At 34.1% G+C, this 27,280-nt stretch overlaps 1 protein-coding gene and 1 long non-coding RNA gene across 6 annotated transcripts; one reads left to right on the forward strand and one right to left on the reverse strand.

Moving 5' to 3' along the window:
• Positions 1 to 266: 266 nt before the first annotated feature.
• LOC128999308 (protein asteroid-like) lies at positions 267 to 25,393 on the reverse strand. 5 transcript variants are annotated; one of them, XM_054425735.1, is made up of 4 exons: positions 10,540 to 10,599; positions 10,125 to 10,193; positions 3,009 to 3,829; positions 267 to 2,056 (listed from the first exon to the last, which is right to left on the reverse strand). In XM_054425735.1, the coding sequence occupies exons 3-4, from the start codon at positions 3,825 to 3,827 to the stop codon at positions 467 to 469; spliced, it is 2,409 nt and encodes an 802-aa protein (XP_054281710.1). In that variant the 5' UTR covers positions 3,828 to 3,829; positions 10,125 to 10,193; positions 10,540 to 10,599; the 3' UTR covers positions 267 to 466. The 5 variants fall into 5 exon arrangements, with proteins under 5 accessions (XP_054281710.1, XP_054281714.1, XP_054281713.1 ...); XM_054425739.1 differs by lacking the exons at positions 10,125 to 10,193; positions 10,540 to 10,599 and adding an exon at positions 25,356 to 25,393; XM_054425738.1 differs by lacking the exons at positions 10,125 to 10,193; positions 10,540 to 10,599 and adding an exon at positions 10,727 to 10,756.
• On the forward strand, positions 11,273 to 16,815 carry LOC128999319 (uncharacterized). The gene is made up of 4 exons (XR_008491275.1): positions 11,273 to 11,545; positions 14,596 to 14,749; positions 15,445 to 15,608; positions 16,689 to 16,815. It is a non-coding gene; the product is annotated as an uncharacterized LOC128999319 (long non-coding RNA).
• Positions 25,394 to 27,280: the final 1,887 nt, after the last annotated feature.

Consider the following 27,280-nt stretch of genomic DNA (forward strand, 5'->3'; position numbering starts at 1 on the left):
CACACTAAAAAAAACAGGCCGTAATGCTCGTCAAGCGTGACGTCACAATAGAAGGCGGCAATGACGTATTTATTTATTTTCCAAGCAAAGATTAAAACAAGCAGCTGATCAAAAACGGCAAACATTACGTCATTGCCGTCTTCTATCGTGACGTCATGCTTGAGGAGCATTACGGCGTGTTTTTTAGTGTGACCTTGGTATAATACAAAATGTTGTAGGTACAGTATAATGGTTTAGTAGTTAATTAATTAATGATTATGATGGTTTTAGAATTACTGTAAATTTTTTCCTATTAATTCATTTTTGAGTTGTTATATTTTAAAACTAGCCTCATAAGTACATATTTTTTACTTGATATAAAAAGATGTAGACATCTTTGTATTAAAATGCAAGACAGGGACTTAGCTTATTCAGTAAAATATAAATTATGTTTTCTTGCAGGCTATGAATAGGTAGCCTTAACAAATTATGTTTCCTCAAGACAGAGTCCTGAAAATCTGTTGTTGTCGTCAATAAACATTTCACTGCTTTCTTCCTCTTCTGGTCGTCTTTCGTGAGATTGTTCTAATTTTAGTCTTTTGTTGTCTTTCTTCTTTTTCCTACGACTTTTAGTGGGATTTTCAATAAGAGCAACACTGTTCAAGTATTTTTGTAGATAACAAACTAAACTCTTGTACAGTTTAAGTAGAGAGGGAGAAGTTCTGAGTAGTGTCTCTACATACAACCCAATGTTGTTGCGTTTGGAAAAATTTTGGAAGACATTGTAGACAAAAGTCCCAGAAAAAAGTTTTGATACAAAACAATCTTTCAAAGGATATCCCAGTATAGAATTTAAAATCATCAGGTGAAGCAAACTACTTTGAAATTGAGCGAAGGCATGAACTGTTGATAAACAAAACAGTTTTGGTTTCATTTTAACTTGTTCACTAACATGATGATAAGGCAGAATAGTTTCAATTATTAAAACACAGTCTTCGCTAGAAACGCTCTTCAACTGATTGCTAAGATCTGAACTTTCAATCTCGTTTTCTATTTTACTCTCCTCATTACTATCTTTCAATTTTGGTTTCTCTCTACTTCTCGCTTCAACAACTTTATTCAAAAAGTTTCTGTACTTGCGCATGAACGTCTGCCTATTTCTATACACTCCGATGGAACTATCTACCGTATAAATTCCTACCAAACACATGACCATGGTATGCAAGTAAGCTTCCGATGGTGCAGGCTGTTTCATGTTTTTTAACCAAAACACAAGGGCAATAAGAAACAAATGCCAATCTTCAGGTACTGAGGTTAAATCTAAATCAGCTTCTGCAACTTCCAAGATCAACGCTTTGCGAATGTCCTGACTTATATCAGGGATTCTTTCACACTGAGGAAACTGTGAAGTGGGAGTTGCAGTAATAGGCTCCACGTTGTATGAACACAACTGAGAACCATTTCTTGTCCAATACTTGACTAGATTTCCATTTTCTCCTTGTAACAGCCCTACAATCGCATTCAGAAGTTTCAAGCTGATGAGGTGAGAAGGAGGAAGAGTAAAGTCCTCAACTTGAGGTAGGAAAAAATATTGCTGCAGAGTCAAAATATCAAAAACACAAGACTGGATTTTCCCTTTTCTTGCAAAATCGAGTAACCAATATGGAACATTGGTACTGTTGCCATTGCAAATTGTTACTGAGCTACAGACTTCATTTACACTGTCGTTTTCGATAAGGTTGGCTGCGTTGTAATCACCTTCGGGACTATCGTCTGCATCAGATTCTTCACAGGAATCTTCTTCGCTTGACGAGGATACATCATTATTGTCCACATCAGCCAGAGTTTCTTCCTCTATGGAGTCCACATTTATTCGCTCTATAATGTTGACCATTGACGAATCAACTTTACTGAGACTTGAGTCTGGCAACACACTGAAACTTTCTGTGCTCTTTGTGTCAAGTTCTAGTCCCAGATATTCGCTTAATATGCTCTCACACTGAACATAACCCTGGACGATTCTCTTTAGTTGCCTTTTGACAAATCTTCTGTGGTTTTTCCTCATACGGCACAGTATCTGTAAAGAATTGATTTTTAATTTTTATTAATATAACCACAGTTTTCAGAAACGTCACTTTAAATATAGCCTAATTCTGAATGTATCTTTGTCTATATTAGCAGATAGTTTAAAAAGTAGACAGAGATAGAGAATGTTTATTATGCTTAATAATGTTAAAGTTGAGATTATCTTAAGAAAAAATGCATTCCAGGTTGTCACAGACAATCTGCAATCCATTGAATTGTGCATTTTATTTAACAAAATGTTCTTTGATCAAAGTTCAATCGAGAGGATACAAAATGTATCTTCTGACAGTCCTAACCCAGGATGTTTTGACAAATTAATGATAATTTTCAGGAATATTTTTTTATTGAATTGTTATTTGGTAAAACTATGCAAGTTTTTAAAATTGTGATCCCAAAGTACTTCTAAAAAGATATAGTGTATAGCACGGCTCAAACACATGGAGTGGAGCGAGACATTCTAGGATTTATGAGGTAGGCTACCTATTTGGCATTGATGATTCTGTTTGTTTACTTCAGCCAGAAGAGTTATAGAGTTGTGGTCAAGCTATTTGTGGAACCAATGGTTTGGTCCATGTCCTAAGCCATTGGCTGCTCCCACTCCCTGCAGCGGCTGGCCATCCGCAACCACAGCAAAGGTAAGGTGTTAAAGAAAATTACTTGTTAGGGGCTCCTAGTCCCATTTAATTTGAAATCAGTCCAGCAGCAGTAACAAATGGCCGACCACCACACTAATGGACAACACCCAGCTCAGGACACAGGCTTAACATTTGATCTGATACCACTGTCCAGAACTATAGTCATGACTCAAGGTAATCGTCAAGTGGATATCCTACGTAAAAACTTATAAGCTAATATCTGGGCTGCCCAGAAAGACAGTCAGGCAAAATGATATAGATAAAAACCATTTAGGTAATAAAATGTTTTCAGTTTGTATTTTTCTTTACCTTGTGTACGGCAGTTTCGAATGTTTCATGTCTCAGCCATTCAATCACCGCTTTAATCCTTCTTTGAAGATGGTTTGTTTTGCCCTTGGGAATTTTCAGGTTGGTATAGAACTTTTTGAAAACCGAACGCTTGATGTAATCATTTCCAAGAAGGGCAGCTAAAAGAGGCAGCATATTTCTATCAAGCCCACCAAAACTTTCAATAAACACATCAACGCTATATATTTTGCATTCTAGGTAATATTTTGGTCCAACATCTTGACAGTCACTTTTGTTGAATTCTACAGGAATAAGATTGAGTGAGGGTAGAGGAATGTAGAGGATATCATAAATGTAGAAGTCAGAATCGTAACTCATGACAGGACATTTCAGTTGTCTGGCCAAAGCAGCTAATTCATCGTCCGCTTCAAAATCACTTTGTGCAAATGGGATATTCAATTCAACCATTACTTCTCTGAAAACAATTCTCATGAACAGAGGGAAGTTCAAGGAACCAGTAAATGGTTGTGCTTGGCATGCTGTTCTAAACTTTTCTCTTAATCGAGAGTATACAGTCTTTAATTTTCTTTGTTCATAACCTCCGTCAAACAACACAAAAGGTTTTATTTTGCACTTCTGTAGAAGTTTAAAGAACTCTTTGACATATTTAGCAAACTTGTCGTAGTCTCCACCAAAGGCAGACTCAATGCTGCTCCAAATGAATAAATTAGCAGCAATGCTATTTCCATCCAACAAAATAGTGCAATTGTGTAGCTTGTGGAGTTTTAAAAACTTCTTTTCATTGGTTTTAATGTATGTTGTAAGTCCTCTGACACCCATAGCTGAAACAAATAAGGACAGTTTATAAAATTGCATTCTCATCATAATTCTGCCCGTACTTTACAATGGGGCAATATTAATGAGATCTATATTTTTGTTATAAGAACAGGGGTGCCCAGAGGGGGGGTACTGTGGCGCGTTTGCGCCACAGGAATTTTTGGGGGGGGGACTTATTTTGAGATTTTGGGGGGGGATATTTTTTTGCTAGCTGTCATAATGAATGTATAACAACATTTTGCCGTTCGTAATTAAGATAGCTTCTAAGAATGGTAGAAACGGACCTTGCCAGGCAATCCTTAATATACCAGTGTCGAATTTTACTTGCTACAAATGTTTTGGTGGTTCTTTAACTCCACCATCGTCAGGATTAAAAAAACATCCACTTCTGGAGGTGTCGTCAGAATACGACAAACATTTAATACAAAACACGAAACGATTACAGATATGCCTGTCAATTCGTACATTTCCGTCGGCAGGACTGGAAGTAGAAGAAGTAAGTAAACTGAATCTGGTCCAGGTTATGACGGACCGACGTGGTCTCTGGATTGTCGTCTGCGTTTTCAACAGCTGATATTGGACTATTGTAGTGACTGAGAAGAGTATTGAAAATATAATGGGGTTCACAATTAATTGAGTGTTTTCACTAAACAATTTTGTGCTGTCAATAGTTTTATATATATTTCAAACTCCTCAAAGTATTTAATAAATTTCCTTTTCTGCAGTAATGTAGAATGTCGAGACCATCCAGCATATAAATTGGTTATTATTGTCAATAATTTTGAATGGAAAAATCAATTATGAATCCCATTATATTTTCAACACTCTCCTCCGTCACTAGAGTTAGTCCAATTTCAGCTTTTGATAACACAAACACCAATCCAGAGTGATTCAGTTTACTTCCAGTCCTGCCCGCAAGGCCTATCTGTTATCGTTTCGTGTTTTGTGTACAAACGGATTGTCTGACAAGATGCGTTTCTACCATTGTTAGTCATAACAGGCAATCCTGGGGCTATCAAAATGAATTATAGGATTACTTCGTCACAAAAACCTTTTGTACTGGTGGCAATTATTAAGAGATATTGTGGGTATTTTGCCCGGCGATTTTTGTAGATGGCAGCGGCAGCCTGGGAGTGGCGAGCAACAAGTCTGACTTATTTCGTGACTCTGCCTATAATTGTGAATCAATAATATACTCTTTGCCAAAGTATTATTAATGCACTTAAAGCTGTTTGAATTCTTAAGCCCTGTAAAAATTAACGCCACCTAATATATTGCACAGTTACAGTACTGTGTTGGAGTAGAGTAATTCACCGAGTAGGCCTATATTGTTGTACGTTTTGAAGACGTTGTCTATTGCAATACTGAGCACACATATTGGCTGACAATACAGATTCTGAATTGTAAATTGAAAAACTTCTAATTCATCCATTAGTTAGATTTATATTGATGTATTGTTAAATGACGTTTCATATTAAACATTTAATTTTGATTATCAGCAAGTTTGTTTTTCGTACCTGCTCAATTTACTAAATACTTTAAATGCTTGTTTTATGAGGTAAAGGGAAAATTGTCAGATAAATTGGTGAGGGGAGAGTAGGTTTAAATAGACGGCAGCATAAATTGGGGGGAACTACTCCTTTGGCTTGGGGGGGATTGCGCCTCTGGGTTTGGGGGGGATGGACACCTCTGTATAAGATATTCTAAATAAAGATCCCGCCTTAAATTATAGCAAGTTGATAAATAGAGCCATTTCCGAAAGTAAGAATTTATTATCAAAAAACGATATTGCGTCATTGAAAGTTACTAATCCACAAGCCCCCATACTCAGAGGCCTACCCAAGATTCATAAAACTGATGTCCCGATTAGGCCCCTTGTGAATTTCATGCCAAGTCCAGCTTACAAAATAGCCAAGAAGTTAGATCAAATAATAAAGGATCAAATAGTCTTAGAAAATAGTCATAGCATAAAAAATAGTCTAGAACTTGTTGATAAAATTAAGAACCATGCTGTCAAAGACAACTACAAATTGGCATCATTTGACATTGTCAATTTGTACACCAATGTACCCGTCCAAGAAACGATCAGTCTATTGCACCAAAACCTAATTAAGAACTCAAATCTATCTACAGAGTCAATAAATGAGTTAGTTTCACTCACTAGATTAGTACTAAATCAGAATTACTTCCGTTTCAACAACGACTATTATTCCCAGAAAGAAGGACTGGCAATGGGTTCCCCCCTCTCCAGTATCTTGGCAGAAATTTTTCTCAACAACCTGGAAAATAAACACTTGTTTTCTGATGCCAACCGTTACAGGGAAAAAATCCTGTTTTATTTCCGATATGTAGATGATACTATTGTTTTGTTCAACGGTAACAGTAGACAGTTGTCGTTACTCAACTCCTACTTATGCAATATTCACAACAACATAAAATTTACATTGGAGGAAGAATGCTATAATCGTCTAAATTTTTTAGACCTCACCATAATAAAACATCAAAATAAGTTGGAGTTCAAAATATTCAGGAAACCAACATGCACTGACCAGACCATTAACTATGAATCCCATCATCCTTACTCACAAAAACTAGCTGCGTACAACAGTTTTGTCCACCGTTTGCTCACAATTCCGATGAATGAACTGGATTATAATGAAGAATTAAATACAATAAAGTACATAGCTGTAGCAAATGGTTATCCAAGCATTATTATTGATAAACTCATCTTCAAACATAAAAATAAAAATAAAACAGGAACTAAAAAACAGACAAACTACATCTCTGCAAAATATGGCACCTTCATGAGTAATAAATTAAAAAATCTTATGACAAAAAACATTACAGTTTCATTCAGAACAGAGAACAAACTTGGCGCATTGTTAAAAGAGCGCAGTCCTTCATTGACGCAACCCTTAGACAGATCCGGCGTATACAAGATCAATTGTACCGATTGTACTAAATTTTACATCGGCCAGACGGCACGCTCCTTTACTAAACGTTTCAAGGAACATCTACCAAAAGCGTCACCAGTACACCAGACATCATCTTTTGCAGAACATTTAATTTCTCAAGGCCATAATTATACCAGCATTAGTAACAACATGAATATTTTACATTTCTCTAAAGACAGATTTAAATTAAACACCTTAGAAGAGTTTGAGATTTATAAGGCAGTAACATCCGACCACGAAAATATGTTAAATGACCAACTAACGTTTTCGTCCAATTTTATATATGACACTGCCATAGGGATACTGGAGAGTGGAAGTGGTGGAAGTGGTTAGACAGGACTAGGACCTAACCTGAGGTGATAAGATAACGGACGTACACCACTGCAATGACCACCCGCAGTCTGGACTTAAACTCCGTCGGGTTAGCGTCGTCTGTTGTCGTAACTGATCAGTAAATGTTTCGTGTCCGTAACGTGTTTTGTGTAGTGTGTAAATGTTTATTTATTTTTACTCGTTAAATATGACACTCTTCATATGAAGAAAGAAGAAGTCCTTGTACCGCCTGATGATGACTCCACATAGGAGTCGAAACTAGTTGCAACTGCAATTAAATGGATTGCTTAATAGCAGGTATTTGAACCTTTTTAATATTATTTGGCAATCCGGAGGCTACATCCACAATGAACTTATGAGTACTCTTATTTAAATGGAATTAAAGAATCTTAACAGCTGGAACAACTAAGCAATTTGATTCTGTGATGTTCAATAGCATTAAATACCCCCGCCGCAGCAAACCTGCAGACTAAGCGAATTTCCATTTGACTGATTGGATTTACACTGAAATGTCTACTCTTAAAAATATAACATGTATTCTTGATTTAAATAGAATTAGTTTAACAAGTACTTAGGTTTGCTGCATCAGGGAGGGTAAAACTGTTTTTTTTTTGTAAAATGTGAATAGTTAGTAAGAAATAAAAACATTCTCCAAATTTGATCAAAATATGTTCACAAACAAGCAAACTACAACAGTTTACTTATTCTCCATAAGAATAACATGGGAATTTTAAATTTACAATTTTTTGGAATTTTCTCCGTAACCATTAGGCGCATAATAACGCTTCAATATACTAAATTATTTGTTTTTTTAAGCTCTACAAAATGGTTTGGAAAGAAATTTCTAAATTTTATGTTTTTTCAGTCAAAAATGGGAAAAACCTATTTTTACCCCATAAAACCCCCCGTAAACCCCCGTTCCCATGGTCCGATCATGCTGGATCGCGAACTCGTTCGAATAAACGTACGTTTACACGTTTGTACCAAATTTCATCAAAATCGGATCATTTTTGCTCGAGTTATCGTGCTGACGGACACATATATATATATATAAATATATATATATATATATATATATATATATATGGATTTGAACGGATGGTGTTTTTGGCCTCTAGGGACCTCAAAACGAAAAAAAAAATCGGTCCCGCGTCCAGGTCTTACCATGAGTACTACTGTAATAGCTTATTCCCTATATGGGAAATTCGCTAAAAGTTAATAAGTTTACCAACAGGGTGCAGCACGATTATTTTTTTTTTTTTTTATTTATGACAACAGCTAATTTGCAACCAAAAGGTGAGTGAGCGTAGCGAACGAACTTCAACCTGGAGGCGAGTTAGCGTAGCGAACGAGCTAACCTGAAGGCAAGTGAGCGCAGCGAACGAGCTCCAACCTAAAGGTGAGTGAGCGTAGCGAACGAACTTCAACCAGGATCTTGAAAATGAACAAGCATTTGACATAAAACCACATTGGGACAGGACGACTTCTGTCGGGCCAGATAGTACCTTATAAATCCGACATACAGCTTAATTTTATAGAAAGTCGTTTACATGTTTCTGCTTGTATCCGCCATTGTCAAAACATCGCAGTTGGATGGTGAAATCTTTTTCATTGTTTGCTACTAAAAGTACATACACATACACACATACGCGATGTGTATACACACATGCCATCCAACTGTGATGTTTTGACAATGGCGGATACAAACCGAAACATGTAAACGACCTTCCATAAAATTAAGCTGTATGTCGGATTTATAAGGTACGGTATTTAAACCTAGGCCTACTGTAAAATACTGTTACACACCCCATGCAAATGTAGGCTATAGGCAAATCTAAATTGTACTTATTGCTTATTACAATGAAAATCTCTTGTGTAACTTATTTGCATTACAATTTTTATGACAGAATCAATAAATTTATTGTAATGTAAGCATACTCAGAAAAAGTTAAACAAACTATTTAAAACAAATCTGCATTTTAAATGTGAATGAATATGGCCATTTAAATTCAGGTTTGTGTGGGAAGTTTCACATTCGAAGAACTTCATTCAAGTGCAGTTTACAGTTTTCTCAAACGTTTGAGATGCTTATTAGCTTTATACATATCTTAGATGTTGCTATAGTTCAGCCGCTTAGAAAGCGACCTGCGCGCTAATGCTAACCAATGCTAGAGGAGGTCGCTCTCTAAGCGGACGAACTTTAGTGGAACAATTCAGAGAACACATTTGAAACTAGATTTATTCTTCAATACACAACCTTCCTTTTTCTCATCTGAAAAAAATTCCAGGTATCCATCGCGCAATACTTAAATCTACCACCAATTCCCCGGCATTCCACTTCTTTCTTTCAAAGAAACTTTCATTGCAATTCCATAAAACTATTTAATAGGCTTCCACCTCAACTGAAGGCCGAACAAGATCCAAAAAAGTTTAGAAAAGGCCTAAAGTCCATGTTGTTAGACATATCATTTTACAGCGTCCGTGAATACCTACTTTAGTGGTCATTCACTAAGTCAATGACCATGTTTAGTTATTTAGTTAGCCTATATATAGTTTTTTCAGTAAGGAATTTTTTTTTATTAAGATGGAGCCTAGCCTACTAAATTAATTTTTTTTTTTTGTATTGGCTTGGCTAATGCAAGTATTGTCAGTTTGGCCCAATAAATGACTTATTGACAAGGATAATAAATAAATGTAAGTTAGGTCATTTGAAAAATTTTGACTCAATAAATGGTTTGGCCCAATAAATGACTTATTGACAAGGATAATAAATAAATGTAAGTTAGGTCATTTGAAAAATTTTGACTCTGTTGTCTTACACCTTAAAATTTACAGGTGAAGTGTTTATGGGGTACACTTCCATATCTGTTGGCACAAACAACCGAATGAGTAATATTGATTATTCAATTGTTTAATTCGATATATCGTTTGGTTATCGATCAATATTTTCATTCGGTTGTTTGTGCCAACAGATATGGAAGTGTACCCTGTTTATGTAACGTCATTAACTTACCTCGTCACACTAAAAATTATGCTAGGCCTAGGTTCCAACAATGTATAAATGTTCAGACGTCCCCTTTTCCTTTAAACAAAAAGAATGATAAAGGACAGATAATCAAAAGTATGCAATTTTCTAGGATTACATTAGCTAAACTTGGGGAAATTTCACAAAAAGAACCATCTTACCCGATGACAAATCTTGCCCGATTTGCATTTAAGTTAGGGGCCTACTAACTGTAACTTATACTTTTATCCGATCTTATGCTATTTTAATAAATTTGATGTTATGTGTGTTGATCAATTAATAAATTGGTTTTGATCACCAAAACATCCTTCATAGAAAATCTTAAGTAGTTCAGGTTAACGACATAGGTTAGAGTTCATTTATTTATCTTATTCATAAACGTACAATCTTCAAAATATCCTACCTTAAATATTTCAGAAATAGTTCTCATTTATATTATTAAATATTTGAAAAATCATTGTACCGCGATACTACCACCAGCAAAGATTTAATTAGTAAAATAAAAATGTTAACTTTTATTTTCGTTTGTGTTAGGTTAGGACACTGTACGTATACAATACAATATACATGTTATGACTTTTCCTTTCAACCTTTTATTTAGTCTGCTCGCAGTCTGCTTCTGGTTCTGTGATCTGTCTGCTATCATTGATTATGATGCTCCTATGCTATCTGCATTTTAGAAACTTTTTCAAATCTGCTTTTAGGCCGTGGGGTGTCATAGCTTATAATGTCATAGCTTATAATCATGAATTTGTTCCATAGCTTATAATGTTGAAAATGTGGCATAGCTTATAATCAGTTATAAGCTATGCCACACTTTCACGAAAAATTATAAGCTATGCCACAATTTCTCTAAAACGTTATAAGGTATGACACATTTTCAGTTCCACAACTTATAATGGTCAAATAGTGGCGCAGCTTATAATTCCGATTCTGTTCTATAGCTTATAATCCTGATTTTGAGTCATACCTTATAATCCTGATTTTGGGGCATAGCTTATAATTGAAGAGAATGTTGCATTGTGGGAATGGCATCAGCTGCTCGCTTCAGTCAGGTCTACCATATATACGATATTTTATGGTAGGATACGATAATTATTGTAATTGACCGTACTGACAACTGCGATATCGTAATTTATAACCTAAACATTTATTCATTTAAATGTTTTAAACGATTTTTATACGAGAAATGGCAACAATTACATGCTATATGACAATGAAAATGCAAGAAATATTTATAGTGAGAAGTTAAAAGATATGAAAATGAAGTGAAGGATAACGGCATTGAAAATTAATGAATCTTGTCAATAGTCCGGCTGGTGTTGACAGAAGATAAAGAAGAGGAACAATAATTATTAATAAATTGTAAACATCAAAAAATTCCAAAACTATTGAGGTGTTGAAATCCAGTAAGTTGTGTTTTAATCCAATCCTGTTCCTAGGCCTTGTTATTCAAAGTAACAAAATGCAGTAGGCTATTATTTGCTTGAGTGTTATTAGGTTAAGTTAGTAGGTACAGTTGCCTAGCCTACTTAAGCTTAAGGTAGCTGTGACTCAAGTTACAGATTTCCTGTGACAGGCCTAAACAATTAACTTAATAAAAATATCAGTGAATGTATTCAACGGCTGCACATTATTTTACGTCCTACACTCATACGAATGAAAATATTGATTATTAGATTGTTTCATTCGATATATCGTTTGGTTAGTTAGGTTAGGTTAACCTTACCTAACTAACCAAATGATATAACTTATCTAATAATCGATATATCGATCGATATTTTCATTCGAATGAGTGTAGGACGTAAAGTAAAGTGCAGCCCTTAAGTTTACGTCCTACACTCATTTGAATGAGTATTAACCCTAGATCTGGCGGTCATTTTATTCACCAGTGGCGGGTATATTTTGGCGCTTTTGTAGTGGTATCATATATTTTGCCACAGAACATTTATTTGTGAATATAAGTACACACATATATATATTTTCTATTTCAGTGATGAATTTATAATATAATAATATAAAAATATTCTTTTCCTAGCAATGCGTTTAGGCGTAGTAGCAAAAGGTTTGCAAATTTTTGGATTATGCAAATTAGAAATTTCAAAAGCAACCCACAAGAAAACCACAAAATAATTTTTTTACACATTTTATCTAAATGTAAAGTTTGTGTGAAATATAATTCCCTACGTAGAAATATCAATGTTTTTTAAATTCTCATAAAAATAAAATAATAAAAAAATAAATTCTTCATACATGTTTTCTTTTCTGAAAAACTAGCAAATTTTTTTTTGTCACGTAGGAAATAATAGAATGCATCAACAAAAAATGAAATGATACTGTACAATAGGCAATAAAAAGATCTTTCTGAAAATATATAGTTATATTTAGTTGAAATCTAAAATGTCGGAGAAATTTACGTCGGAATGTAAAATTTTGAAGATTTTTTTACAAAAAAATAATATTTATGACATTTTTAAAAACAAATAAAATTTTTACAATCAACATTATAGATTCACAGGGAATTGTAGGGAATTTATTGTAGTTTCAGAATATGTACTAATATTGTATACAATTTAATTGACAATCACCAAAAACAGCTGTTGTTGTAGTCAGGTGACCAAAACTTTCCACCGCCAAAATCTATTTTGAACTCTCTAGTTTTTCAAACTACCGTTTCTCGCTACATAATACTCACTCAATAATGTTTTATGCATGAAAATGAATCCTCAGAATCTCATCTTTCTAATGATATAAGATTTATTGCGTTTTAAAACTGTTTTCATATTTTAATAATAGAAAAACCCGACCCATGTCATCTTGGTCTATAATCGACCAGCGCCACTGAGAACTCACGTTTTAGTGGTCGAAAATCGACCAGCGCCAGATAGAGGGTTAAGTATTCGAGTAGGCCTATAGGCCTATTCGATATAAGTAGGCTATCAAGTTTGTATCATTTGTGTAACCTTAGAAATGGTAAGCGTGATAATACTGAGCCAAGAGATTTAACTTGGGTAGGCCAACAGTTTCTTAACTGGGCTACCCTAACTTAAGTTAATATATTTTATTGAATTACAGTATTGAATAAAAAATATTGATTAATAATAGATATTTTAAAATATACCTATCGAAGTTTATTATAAAATTAAATTATCATAACCTAACTTAACCAACCAAACTTGCTGATGGTGAAAAAATCGCATGTAGGTTTACTAATCGAATCGATAGTTTCAATAAAATTAGCGTAGCCCAGTTAAGAAACTGTACCCTTTAACTTATTCTACCATCAATACTGTTAATACTATTCAATGAAATGGCGACGATACATATTAGGTATTTTAAGCCAAGTATGAATGGAAATTTAGTAGTCTATAAAATAACTTACAATAGGCAACGTCACAAAACTTAAGTTAGGTTAATTTCACACAGTAAACAAGGCAGCAAACCATGCAGTTAACTTATGGCAAAAAAACATGTAGGCTACCTAAGAAAATGAAATTGTGACACATACCTGAGTACATGAATAAAATTACAAATTAGGCAAGTAGGCCTATGGGTCAACTTTTTTCATATTAGCCCACCATACTTACAATTGATTGTAATTGGCAAAGGCAAATATCCTTGTATTATGTTTCATAACCTAAAATCAAATGAAAATTCGGTTTGAAGGTGTAAGGCGGGATAAATCTGAATGAGTTCGCGAACTAGCATGATCGGGCCATGGGACCGGGTTTTAATGAGTTCTATGCAGAGAAGGGGCCTAGGCCAAAAAATGGGGTTTTCTCATTTTTTACCCTTAAAACACAAAATTTATCAATTATTCTCTAGACCTTTCTAAAGAAATTTAAAAAAATAATATGTCATCTATGTATCGTGTTGTGTATAGTGGAGTCGTGGATTAGTTGTCCGCTTAACTGTGTGTGTGTGTAAGTGTTCGCATAAAAAACTCAAGCTAACCGTTGCACCTATAGTGTTAAAAAATTGCACGAATCTTAATTATGACACCAATGGAAAGACACCATAAAATTTAGACGATTCCGTTCAGTAGTAATTATAAAACCCTCAAAATACATTTTTAAATTTGTCCCATAAGAATAACATTAGAAGCTACCTTCTTCTACTTTTTATTTGTTTATGTTTTGCGACCAACAAAAAGCTTGATTTATATTTTAAAGTATATATATATATAGGCTATATTTATTTTTATAAATCACACTTGAAAGCTTTATTTTATACTAAGCTATTAATGTTTTAATAAAAAACACACTTTATTAGTTCCACCTGGGTAATGACACTTGGGTCCGAGAGAACCAGTGGCCTTCGAGTTTTTAAGTTTTTATCTACCAATCCAAATATTTGTACAAGGAAAATATGCCCTACCTTGAGCTATAGTTCTATATTCTGTTTTTACTTTTAACAAGAAGTAGACCTGAATGATGTACACTGCCTATTTTTGTTCCAGGTAAATTTTCTTGTAAAGCTTGGAGCATTGCAAATGTTTGGTGTTAATGTATGAGAGTACTTCACATGTAAACAATATTGATGAAGTTGTCTGCTTATTTGGGGCCAAATAAGAAGGAGAGAAATTTTCTTGGAATCGAAAGCAATAAAGATAAGTAAGTTTGGCTAAGTTATCAATATGATTAAAAAGCATTTTCAGTCCTTGTTTAACATTAACACGTTGACTGCTAACGCCGACTCTAGTCGGCGTCGCTAGCACTTCAATGTGGCGCGCGCCGACAAAAGTCGGCACCAGACCAACAGAAATATATTGAGTCAGTGTGAGCTTAGCCTCAGACGGAGACGTTATAATCGTTGCCAGCCTGCCAGCTTAGAATGCGAGCTTTACTTTGGTGTAGGTTGGTACTAAAATTTCCCGTAAAATCCTGTCTGGCAATGCTTTTGTCCCGGTTTCGGGGATCAACCCACATTACAAAGACACTGGATACGGATCCGTGCAGTGCTGCTACCTTTGGGTGTTTCAGTGAACTACATCCACTCTCGGGGTAACGCAGCACAGTCACCACTGCTCTTTTGTGATTCGTCAGACTGAAATATTTGAATGCCAATTGCGTTCGCTGATTCGGTTGCATGCCGGGGCTTCGCCCGCCATTGGGGAGCGCCTGTACGTTGTTTTCAGCAGTCATCGTGTTAACTTATGATGTGCTGTGGCGGTTAAGTTTTTATATTTGGAAAAAATACACTTTAATCAACTTACAGCACTGTTCAAGTTTCAGAGTTACCTATGGTGACAGAATAATACAAGGCATGTTATTTAAGTAAGTACTGTTTTTAAATTTCTCCGTTTCAGTGCTGCGATTGGCATTTTGGACATTTGTGCTGTGTATGTGGATGTATTGGCAAGCCTGCGCTGGAAATTCGGCACAAATCGGCTGTGTTTACATCCGGTTTAGAGCATTCAAAACGGTGCCGCCAATTGAGACTGCCGTCGCCTGTGAAGTTTGCGCTGTACCGGTAATTAGATTTTTAAGTGCTAAAGGTGTGAAAGCCATTTAAATTCATTGACAGATTAGTGAAGTGTATGGGGAGAAAATTATGAGTGGCGGAATTGTACCTACGCAGGTGGGTAAGGGCATTTAAAGATGGCCGCACCAACGTTCATGAGAAGCAACGCACAGGGTGGCCATCTATCAAATTGTCATGGTGATTTCCAGGATGAGAATCCGTTATCTTCGGAACCGGAGACTTACGCTGTACAACTACACCAGTCTAAATATGTGGAAAGATCAAGTTATTTGTTTATAGTTTATTGCCCCCACACAACTGGTAACAATAAAGTAGTTTCACATCTTTTTGTGGTAAAAAAATTTTAATACCAGCACAGAATTAAATTAGTTATTTTTCTCCAACACCCATTAAACCTTAGATACATCGATTGCTCATATGTAGGAGCTTGAACAAAAACGATCATACTAGTTTGATGAGACACCGTGCTTGTCAGATCATGTGAAATGAGAAAGGCTACTATCTTACTAATGTTATAAATGTGAAAGTTTGTGTGTTTGTTTGTTCGTTTGTGTGTTTGAAGTTCAATCACGTGTTAATTACTGGATGGATTGGGCTCAAATTTGGCATGATGATAGCTCACATTCACGATTAACATAGGTATAGGCATATTTTTATCTCAAAAATCCTTTTGGGCTCCGTCTTAGTGGCTCTAGAGTTTCCCATGTTAACCTTATGAGTACTCATATTTAAATGGAATTAAAGAATTTAGTCAGCTGTTTCAACTAAAAAGGTTGGTTCTATGATATGCAAAGGCATTAAAAGTTATAAGATTTACCAACAGGATTTACCAATACTTTAATTTTAATAGTAGCCTGCTGTTAGCAGGTTTGTGCTGTGCTGGGCAAGTGTGTGCAATATCCATGGAAAAATTATGTTGAATCCTCTCACCTTGTCCAAGGATCCTTGAAGCCAATCTCAATTCCTCTTGCAGCAAAGTCCAGGACAAATTAACCACCAAGCTAACAAGACACCCCTTTCTCTATTTAGTTCTGATAACAATTTTGAGTTATTGTTTATTTGTTTCAGGATATCATGACAGAAGAATGCAGAAGGGTTGCTCAGCTATTAACTTCGCCTTATAATCTTTATTTATTTCAATTGTGTTGTAAGAAGTATTTTTTAAACAGTAAAACTTTCTCCAATTTATAGACTACCTATTGTGATTCATTGTTGTGTTTTATTAAGGTCCCTACCCTTATCTAAAAAATATTTTATAAACCAAAATGTTTAATGCTGTTCGCCTATTATTCTTGATGAAATATTAAAATACACTCCATTATTGAGCCTAATCATATTGATTTTCTACTTTAAAAAAAGTAAGTAACACAACCAAGACCACCAGTCCTTAAATACAAGTACTTCATAATTATCCCAGTAAGACATAGGCTAATGGATTTGCAAATTCCTCCCTAGGAGTTAATCTGGATCCGGACAACCAAATTTTAAGATTATTATATTTAAAGAATAGGCTTGCTAATACAAATATTATGTTCATTTATAACTTTTCTCATAATCTATACATAAAATTGATTAAAATATGTGAATGCGACTATTATTACTGGGGGGGAGGGGGCGCCACAACCACGTTTGCTCCGGGCGCTGCCAACCCTAGGGATACCCCTGATATTTACCTTAAGCCCCATTTATGCTCAAGTTTGGGTTGTAACTAAGGCTTGGTGTGTCGCCCAAAACAAGCGACACGCAAAATTTAAATTTCATTCTTTTGTACCGAATGTGATGCAATAGTGATGGTCAAAACCAGAAATTTCGAATCTCAAAACCGAAACCAAAATTTAAAAAAATCAAATCCTGAATCTCGAATCTCAAAACCTAAACGCGAAACTTTTTTACTTAGCTGGTTACAAAGGTCAAGGTTACAAAAAATACACATAATCATAAAATTTTCCTGACCATGACAAAACATAAATATGTGAATGTGACTGATAATCTTAAAACCCAATAATAATTTTTCATAAACAACTAACAAAACAAATAATTAAACTTCTAACACCAACATAAACATGAATATTAAATTAATTAGAACATTTAGTCGTCAATATTTTTTTTGCATTTAGTAAATATTGATGTGAAACTGAATTGTACCAGTTATAGTATTGGGCTATAGTAAAGCTGTATTGGGAGTTAGTTCTTTTTTCTTCATAAATAGAAAAATGTTTTTTGACAAAGATTAAAGTGTTGAATATATACAAAGAGGGCACAGGTAAAATCTTCATTCTTTTAAACAAATTTCTACAAGATATTCTTGGATTAACTTGTGCAATAACTCTTATAATTCTCTTTTTTATTTTAAATATTTTTTTACTGTCAGTGGCATTTCCCCAGAACTCAACACCATAGCCAATGTTAGAGTGCACATATGCAAAGTATACCATTATCTGAGTTTTTTCATCTATTAATTTTGAAAGCACTAAAGTAACGTGAAATGCTGCATTAAGCTTAGATTCCAATTAATTTATATGATCAGACCATGTTAGAGTTGAGTCTAATTTTATTCCTAAAAGGTTGCAAGATTGAATTTTACTTAATGTGTCTTCTAACGGGTTATAGTCAATCTGTCTACTTTTTATGCAATTAGAATGGAAGTTCACACAATATGTTTTATTTCTGTTAAGTTTAAGATTATTGGCCAGAAACCATTCAGTCATAAGATCAAGATCATTTTTAATTTCAATTTTTAAAATATCAGGGTTTTTATTTTTTAATACTGCAGTAGTATCATCAGCATACATTACCAATTTTGACTTAAGATTTTGTTTCAAGAGGTCATCAACATAAATAAGAAACAACAACGGACCCATTATTGAACCCTGGGGAACACCTTTAGTGACATTTTGAAGCCTGAATAGTTAGAGTAATTCAGTTGAACTTTTTGTTTTCTACCCAACAAGTAGGACTCCACCAAATCATAAGCTTTTTGTCTAATTCCATAAAACTTAAGTTTGTGCAATAAAATATTGTGATTGACACAGTCAAATGCCCTTGACAAATCACAGAAAATGCCAATGGCATACTGTGATCCATCAACGGCACTTGCTATGTAATTCAAGACCTCAAAGAGAGCATCTGAAGTGTTACAACCCCTTTTTAATCCAAACTGATTACTACAAGGAATGTTGATGGTTTCAAGATATGATACTAGTCTATTACAGATTAATTTTTCATAAACCTTGGAGAAAACTGGCAATAAGGATATTGGTCTGAAATTCTCAAGCTGTGTATTATCTTCTTTTTTGTAGATTGGACGAACAATACTATATTTCAGTAAATCTGGAAATATGCCTTTATTAATAGAAATGTTGATGATGTATGACAAAGGTTCAACAATGCTGTTTTTACAAATTTTTAAAATAAAAGAGGGAATGCCATCCCATCCTGAGGATCTGGAATTTTTCAATTCACTAATTATCGACCTAATCTCACTTGAGGTAGTTAATTTAAAAAAATCTAAGAAGTCAGTACAATTTGTACCAGCATTAGTTAAATATTTATTCACTTTATCCATATTTCCCATTAGATTAAGCTGTTCACTGGTGTGCAAGAAAAAATCATTAAAAAGGTCTGCAATTGCTTTTGGGTCTTTTATTATTTTATTTGATTTCTGGATTCCGTTTAAATTAAAATTAAAATCCTGCTTCCTGTTACCAGTTTCCTCCTTGACAATTGACCAAGCAACTGTAGTTTTGTTCTCTGCACAACTAATTCTTTTATTATTAAACTTCATTTTAGCACACTGTACAACCTTTTTAAAAATTAGTTTATAAGATCTAACATCTATCTATACTATTATAAAAAAGAGGTGGTTGCTGTATGTGTGTATGGGAAAAGTAAACTAGAAAAATACTGGTCGGATTGGGCTGAAATTTGGCATGATGATAGCTCACATTCCCGATTAACATATAGGCATATTCTTATTTCAAAAATCCTTTCGGGCTCCGCCCCAGTGGCTCTGGAGTTTCCCATGTTAACCTTATGAGAAATGGAATTATTGAATCTTAACAGCTGTTTCAATTAAACAAGTTGGTTCTGTACTATGATGTTCAATAACATTAAAGTTACAAGGATTACCAACAGGGTGCAGCACTATTATTTCTTTTACATTTATGACAACAGCTAATTTGCAACCAAAAGGTGAGTGAGCGTAGCGAACGAACTTCAACCTGGAGGCGAGTTAGCGTAGCGAACGAGCTAACCTGAAGGCAAGTGAGCGCAGCGAACGAGCTCCAACCTAAAGGTGAGTGAGCGTAGCGAACGAGCTCCAACCTAAAGGTGAGTGAGCGTAGCGAACGAGCTCCAACCTAAAGGTGAGTGAGCGTAGCGAACGAGCTCCAACCTAAAGGTGAGTGAGCGTAGCGAACAAACTTCAACCAGGACGTGATTGAGCCATGCGAACGAGATAATCTTGAAAATTAAGAAGTTAAACGGGGCAAAGCCCGCGGGTTACAGCTAGTATTGGATAAAGTTGACATCATTTGATAATTTGCTCAACTTATGTAGTTCTCTCTTTTTCCTACTAGCTATTATAATGCCTTTTGTTAGCCAGCTTTTTGTTGTTATCTCCTTGCTCTTTGTCTTTACCAAGGGAAATGCCAATTCATAATGATACATGAATATACCAAGAAAATGTTTATAAGCAGTGTTAGGATCAGAGATTTTAGCGCAGTATAAAGAATCCCAATTTTCATTACTGATTGAATCTTGGAATTTTAACATGTTTTCTTTCTTAAAACATCGCTTTTTGGTCTCAGTTTTGTTTTTATTTACTTTATAATTAATATTAGTCGATAAAATCTGATAAGTGTGGTCAGAGATGTCAGTATCTACAACTAAAAGTTTGACAACTGTCTAAAGCTACATTAGTAAACACGTTATCTATACAGGTTTTAGAAACATTAGTAATCCTAGTGGGTTGTAAAATAGTAGCAAACATGCTGTAAGATTCCATCAGGGATTTGAAATGCACTGTGTGAGGTTCTTTTTTGAACAAATCAAAATTAAAATCACCACATAAAAATATACTGTACTTGGCAGTACTGTACTTGGCTGTACTATGTTTGTATTATAATCGTCATTGCAAACACATTGTTCCCATAACACAGTACTATTCCAAACAAAAGGTTACAAGAGTATAATTGCCAATGGTGAAATTAATTGGAAAATGTAATAATACACTTGGAAGGGCTGCAGGTTCGATTCTGGCTTGCGATTGTAGTTAGTGGGAGTGTTTTCCAATATAGACGTATCCGCCATAACACTCTTTAGCTATAAATAATAAATAATCTTTCATACCATTGACTTGAGTTACGTACAGTTATACTGTGTAACAAATTGGACAACAAGATCTACACTTCAATTTTATAGTCTTGGATTTTTTGTGTTGGATCGTCTCAAACATGAAAATTTCACACCTTAATGTCACTGTCGCGGCTATATTGTAACCGCGCCAATCACTTCTTCTACCGAGAACAACATCTTTAACACATTTTTAAGCAACATATTTTTATTTAAATACTAGCTGTTGTACCCGTGCTTTGCAACGGGAAGAGGACACAAAATAGAAACGTTTTAATCTTTACATCTGTTGCATATAATACAGTAGTTACACATCCGCCAACGCTTTTAGAAACAAAATTCAACTGTTATGGCCTTAATAGAAACGTTCAAGTTATGACTTTGAAGTCTGGTAAGTAGTGGATACCACCATTTTGGTTTTGATTAATTTTAAATCTTGTGTAGGCTGATATGAGAAAAGCTGACCAAATCTTCGAATAAAACTTTGACATACATGATTTACCTTCATCTCCATTAATTACCGGTACATATCTTAATTTCACTCTTCTTTCTATTAAATCACAAGTCCTTCCATCTTCAGTTTCTTCACTCACAATAAATCATTAGCAAAACTAAGTCACCTGGTATAAACTTTAGAAATATTGCTGAGCCTTATCAATACAGTCTTTTGAAATTTTAAAGAAACTATATCTAGGTAATATAAAAATGTTAAACAAATAATTTATCATTAAAGACAGCAGACAAAACTAATATGATTATCAAAGCATCAAGGTCTAAAAAATGTAATAGCAAATACAGTGTTTAATTGCATCTCTGATTCTACTCTACAAAAATATCATAACAACTTAATATACAAACCAGTTCTTTTAATCGGTTCCATCGTCCGTTGCCTTTACATTTTCACACTTACCTTTAAGTAAACATAGTAACAGATATTTCATTGATTTTAGAAACAAAAGAACACTGTACTGCTTAATCAGTGGTATGGCAAAACACAAATAATAAATGTATCAAATAAAGTAAATGTGAACTGAAAGTTATGTTAAGATAAAATAAGAGTATTATGTATTACCATTTGATAGTTAAATATAGTTACACACATACAACAGATTTTAAAAAACAAAAATCAACGACATACAATTTAGTAATTGAGGATATTCTTTAGTTTAATTTAAGCATAGGTTTAGCAAAACACAATAACTTAATTTACCTAAATATACATATAAAAAACAATGTGATGTGCAAGTTATGTTACGTTAATCTAACACCTGTTAAGCTGTTAGAATTTATTTAAAGTAGCCTCCAAATCCATACAAAACATCTATACACTGTAATTTTCATACTGTTTCCATGAAATCATATCAATAACATTAGTTTCATAACTTAGACGCTTTAAAAAATCCAAAGCAGAGCCGGAGTTGATACAGCAACGGTTATAGAATCTTTTTTTTCTATAATCATTGACATCGTTTTAGAATAAATAATTCATGATAAAAGGTTAAATTAAAATAAACCTACCTCATAGTTATTGAAAATATTATATTTAATTTCTTTGTATCAGTTGTCTGAAATTGTGAAATAAGCAGTTTAGCAGTTCTTCTTGTTTACATGTAAATGTCAAAGCAAATGTAAACAAACATTGTTAGTGTTCTCATCGCAGCCATGGAGACCAATCAATATTTACTTTTAAAATGTTCACCTCAGAACTTTTAATACCAAAGGGGCAAAGCCTACGGTCAGTATCGAAATGTGAATAATCCTATAATGGTCCTTGGTATGATATCTATATTTTTGTAAAATTTAAGCCCAGTTGGTTCAGTAGTTTTTGCACCTATTAGTAACACACATACAGACAGACACCATTAGATTTTTATATAATAGTATAGATGTTTTTAGAAATCCGTTTTTTTTCTTTACACTTTTACTTAGTACTGAATCACTTGATCAATACAAATAAAATCTTAAATGAACTTATTACTTATTCCTTATTACATTATGACTACTTTGGTAACTAAGTGCCTTCTTGTGTCAAGTTATGCTAATGACGTAGAGTTCAGTATGGATTTTAGAATTTTAGTACTGTTTATAAATACTTGGATATATCATTTTTGAAATTACAGAAATTACATCAATGATGGACAAAACTATTGTCAAACGTATTTTTCCGATCTTTGGGAAGAATATTTTAATTTTTCTTGCAATAAAAAATCATGCTTGGGTTACTTTTTAACAGAAAAGTAAAGTTGCATTAACTTTTGAAACATAATTGTTACAGGAATGGGGGTTGCACTATTTTGTGTAGAATTATAAGGACCTTTACTGACAAATTTCAATCAAAATTTTTTTTTTTTTTTTTTAAACAAACAAACAAAAACAAACTTTCTGACAATCAAAATGAAATGTTTAATGTAGAAGGAAAAGTAATTTAACACAATACAAAATAACATCAAACTATAATAATGGAGTAATTGGAACTGTTTGAAATTTACAATTCAGAATGTGTATTGTCATCGCCTTTCATTTGACAAAAATAAAATTGAAGCTAGACAAAAATATCCATCAATAGCTTCAAGGTCAAACTATCCGCTTTTGCACCGACAATCGTCTGCTCCTTAACACATCGGTCTGCTATGTCACAACACTGCAACCACTGCAACAGTTTGTGGTTGGGTGATAAATACCCTAACCATGACAACGTGTGGTTTAAACGGACCCAAAGTATTTATTAATAATCACAATTAACGTCCGTTTATATAGTCTGGCCATATTTATGGGCCTGTAATAGGCTACATGTTTATGCTAGACATGTTTGGATTAACCGTGGTTTTCATACTTATCTGTGGTGTACCTCCCACCATTACCCTGGATAATCTAGGTTTCTGCTATTGAAAACAGACTCACGAAATTATGAGATAAATGAAAGCATGAAGTAAAAACAGCATAAGCTATCGCACAATATGAACAGACAATTGCAGGTATAAAATGTCACATGAACAAAAAATTGACTTTTCATAACAAGAAATATAATTTCTAAAGATAATAAATTTGAATGTATTATTTCCTGTATTTCATAAGCTCATATCCACGAACTTATGAGGAGACATTAAAAGCTTAAGGCATGAGTATAGACACTACTCTTTCTTGTTATTTCAGTTATTTAAAACCTCATTTAACCATATAAAAGATATAATCATAAACAATAACTGGTCTCCTAGTCCTAATTATAAAACCAAACAGTAAAGCACAAATGAAAATACCCCTAAAATATTAGAAACAAGATTACGTCTTCAGTAATGATGAGTACCTATAAACTATCCTATTTCTTATTTGTAGTATTGTGTACATGAAATAGACAAGGAAAACAAGCTTCAAAATTAACAATGGGATGAGAAGTCTACTTATGTGGCATACGATAAAGTATTTTTGTGCCGGTATTACACAATATTACAAAATAAATATTATAAAATAAGAACTAGTTATTATACGATTGTAAATAAAACTTTGTTAAAAAATGCATAGTATAATTTAGTATCACGAGCAGTATCAAACTTTTGATAATATGTTTCAGTTTACATAATTAAAGAATAACAATGTAGGCCTATACCATAGACCTATACCTAACCTAACCTAACCTAACCTATACCCAAAATTATTTTTCTACTATTAAACAAAAACACGTTTTAATATACATCGAGTACATATAACCTTTTTGCTTTCAGGAGTTTTAAAATATGTTGGGTTTTGCTATGTTGGCTGCACTTAACGCAACTTCTGTTGCCGAGTAGTGGCTGCTAGTCCGTACGATAATTTGAGGACCATCGCACGATAATTTGGTTGTTTACTGATGAGCAATCAGCTGTTCCATCCGCTATGACGTCATTCCCGCGCATTATAAGCTATGCCACATTTTTAAAATTATAAGCTATAGAACAAACGAGATATTATAAGCTGCAGCACATTTGAGCTATAGCATTATAAGCTATGCCACATATTAAGAAAACCGTTATAAGCTATGCCACATTTCCACGATTATAAGCTATGGAACAATTTACATTTCCCATTATAAGCTATGCCACATTTTCAAGATTATAAGCTATGCAACAAATTCGCAATTATAAGCTATGACATTATAAGCTATGACATCGTACCCTTTTAGGCTGGTGTTCGAAGTATATGTAACTTCACAATTACTCCATTTTAGAATAGAATGTTATTCTTTGGTTGTCGGTTACTCATCACTAAAAAGAATGAAGATGAGTTTTGATGTAAACTTGAAATATACCTCGACATTTTTTAGTAAATTGTGATTAATTTATTTTAGTGATGAGTAACCGACAACCTAAGAATAACATTAATAATGCCATCACGAAGGAAAAAACATACCGGAATGAATCCATTTTAGAACTCAAATAGCAACCACTTCTAACTTCTATTTGTTGGTTGCTTCGTAAGTTTTTGTCAAAGAGGAAGATTGCTTCGATTTTCTTTCTTGAGGGTGATCTTTGAATTTTATTTCGTGTGGTTTTAAATTCTTTGCAGCGTCATTAATAAGTTGACTGGACGGTTGGTAGTGTATTTTTAACTAAATTCGAAAAAATAAGAACTTTGAACGGAGTAAAAATGGCTTTTCTTCTTTTGTGGCACAACAAACCAACAAAAAATCATCGTTATTGTTTGGGCTATATCACGGCCGTCTTACCTTTAATTCTACCATTGTTATTCTGACTTTGACCACAGAAAACATACTACTATGTTTTCTGTGCTTTGAGTGGTTTGACTTTCACTATTGCATGCAATATGCAATAGGTTACATTACAGTCAAATAAATGTATGGATTGCCAAGATGGCACATATAAGCATAAGTTAGCCTACATTTATAAAACCGATTGTATTATATCCTGGTCCTTTTGAAATTTTTCAAATATGAAAAAGATTAAAAACTGTGTCTGTAAATTTACGAAACAGATGCCATGAAAATTCTACCCATAGAGATCCATCTCGAGCATAATGTTGTTATAGTACTGTCATAGATAAAACATGGTACTGTACTGTGCATAGTTATGGATCAGTGGGTAGACACTCTATGCTTTTTTCATACAGCACGGTATGCTATGGTGGGGAAGCTAAATTTTGTCAGTTGTTCATAGTCGTCAGTAAGTTTACGTTTTTTATAAATTGAATTGAGGTTAGGGTTGGAGATTTACAGTCAGTCAGTGTTAACCTAACTTTGTTAAATATTTATTTAGATTGTGTCTGTGTGTCTAGGAAGTTAATTATTGTGCTGTAAACTATTTATGTCTTGATCAGACAATGGCAAGTATTTGTGCGAATTCCGACGTAGTATCTGTATCTTGCGGGACTAAAACTGTAATTACTCGATTAAGTGATGGAGTGTTGTTTCCTTTTAAACATTCAGATATCGGTGAAACGATTATAACTGAAGTTAATGATGATACTCATACTAATAATAAAGCATCAAGTGATAGTGAAGAAATAGGGATAGGTCTGGCATGTTGTGACATTTCTTCTAATGGACACCTGATGGCATTCTGCACTCTGGGGAAACTTCTTTGTGTTGTTGACCTACAAGATAGTAAGCCCTCTATTATTAAAGTATGTAAGCTTATCAGAGGTGCAGGCAAAGTTAGATTCACCCCTGTCAACAATCATCTAGTTGTTGCTGACAAATCTGGTGATGTGTACTTGTTCCAACCTCAATCAGATGATAACTCTGGACAACTCATATTGGGCCACCTTTCTCTTTTGTTAGATATTTTAGTTACACCTGATGAACAGTTAATCATAACTTGTGACAGGGACGAGAAAATAAGGGTGTCCAGCTATCCCAGTGGCTACAATATTGTTGCATTTTGCTTGGGCCATTCTGAATTCGTAAGTGCTTTGCGTCTACTCCCTCATGATTCAAAATATTTGATTTCAACTTCTGGTGATGGCACAATTAGGTTTTGGAATTATTTACTTGGAAAAGAAGAAACTGTTTGCAATGTCTCCCAAATATTTGGTCAAGATAAAGGTGAAGGAGAAGAGGAATCAGAAAGTAACATCGCAGCCATTACTGATGCTGCAACAACTTCTTTGGATAGTTCAACTTCACTAATTTGTGTAACCGTTGACAACTTCAATGCTTGTTTAGTGTACAAGTGCTCAAGTGAGAATGATAAGTTTTGTTGCAATTTTATCCAGAACATACCTTTTCAAAACAGCCATCCATGGGGCTTGTCGTTGAGTTCAAATATTTTATGGCTAGTTATGAGTTTAAATGACATTGTACTTGTGCAAAGCATGGT

This window comes from Macrosteles quadrilineatus, unplaced genomic scaffold, assembly GCF_028750875.1.
Source record: "Macrosteles quadrilineatus isolate MER2022 unplaced genomic scaffold, UCM_ALF_1.0 Scaffold_8__2_contigs__length_117827958, whole genome shotgun sequence".
Taxonomy (NCBI): Eukaryota; Metazoa; Arthropoda; class Insecta; order Hemiptera; family Cicadellidae; genus Macrosteles; species Macrosteles quadrilineatus.

Coding starts and splice junctions, on each gene's coding strand:
- LOC128999308 (XM_054425739.1), bottom strand. CDS start 3,827: ATGGGTGTCAGAGGACTTACAACATACATTAAAACCAATGAAAAGAAG. Junction 2,057..3,008: donor TCGAAACTGCCGTACACAAG/GTAAAGAAAAAT, acceptor AATTCTTTACAG/ATACTGTGCCGTATGAGGAA.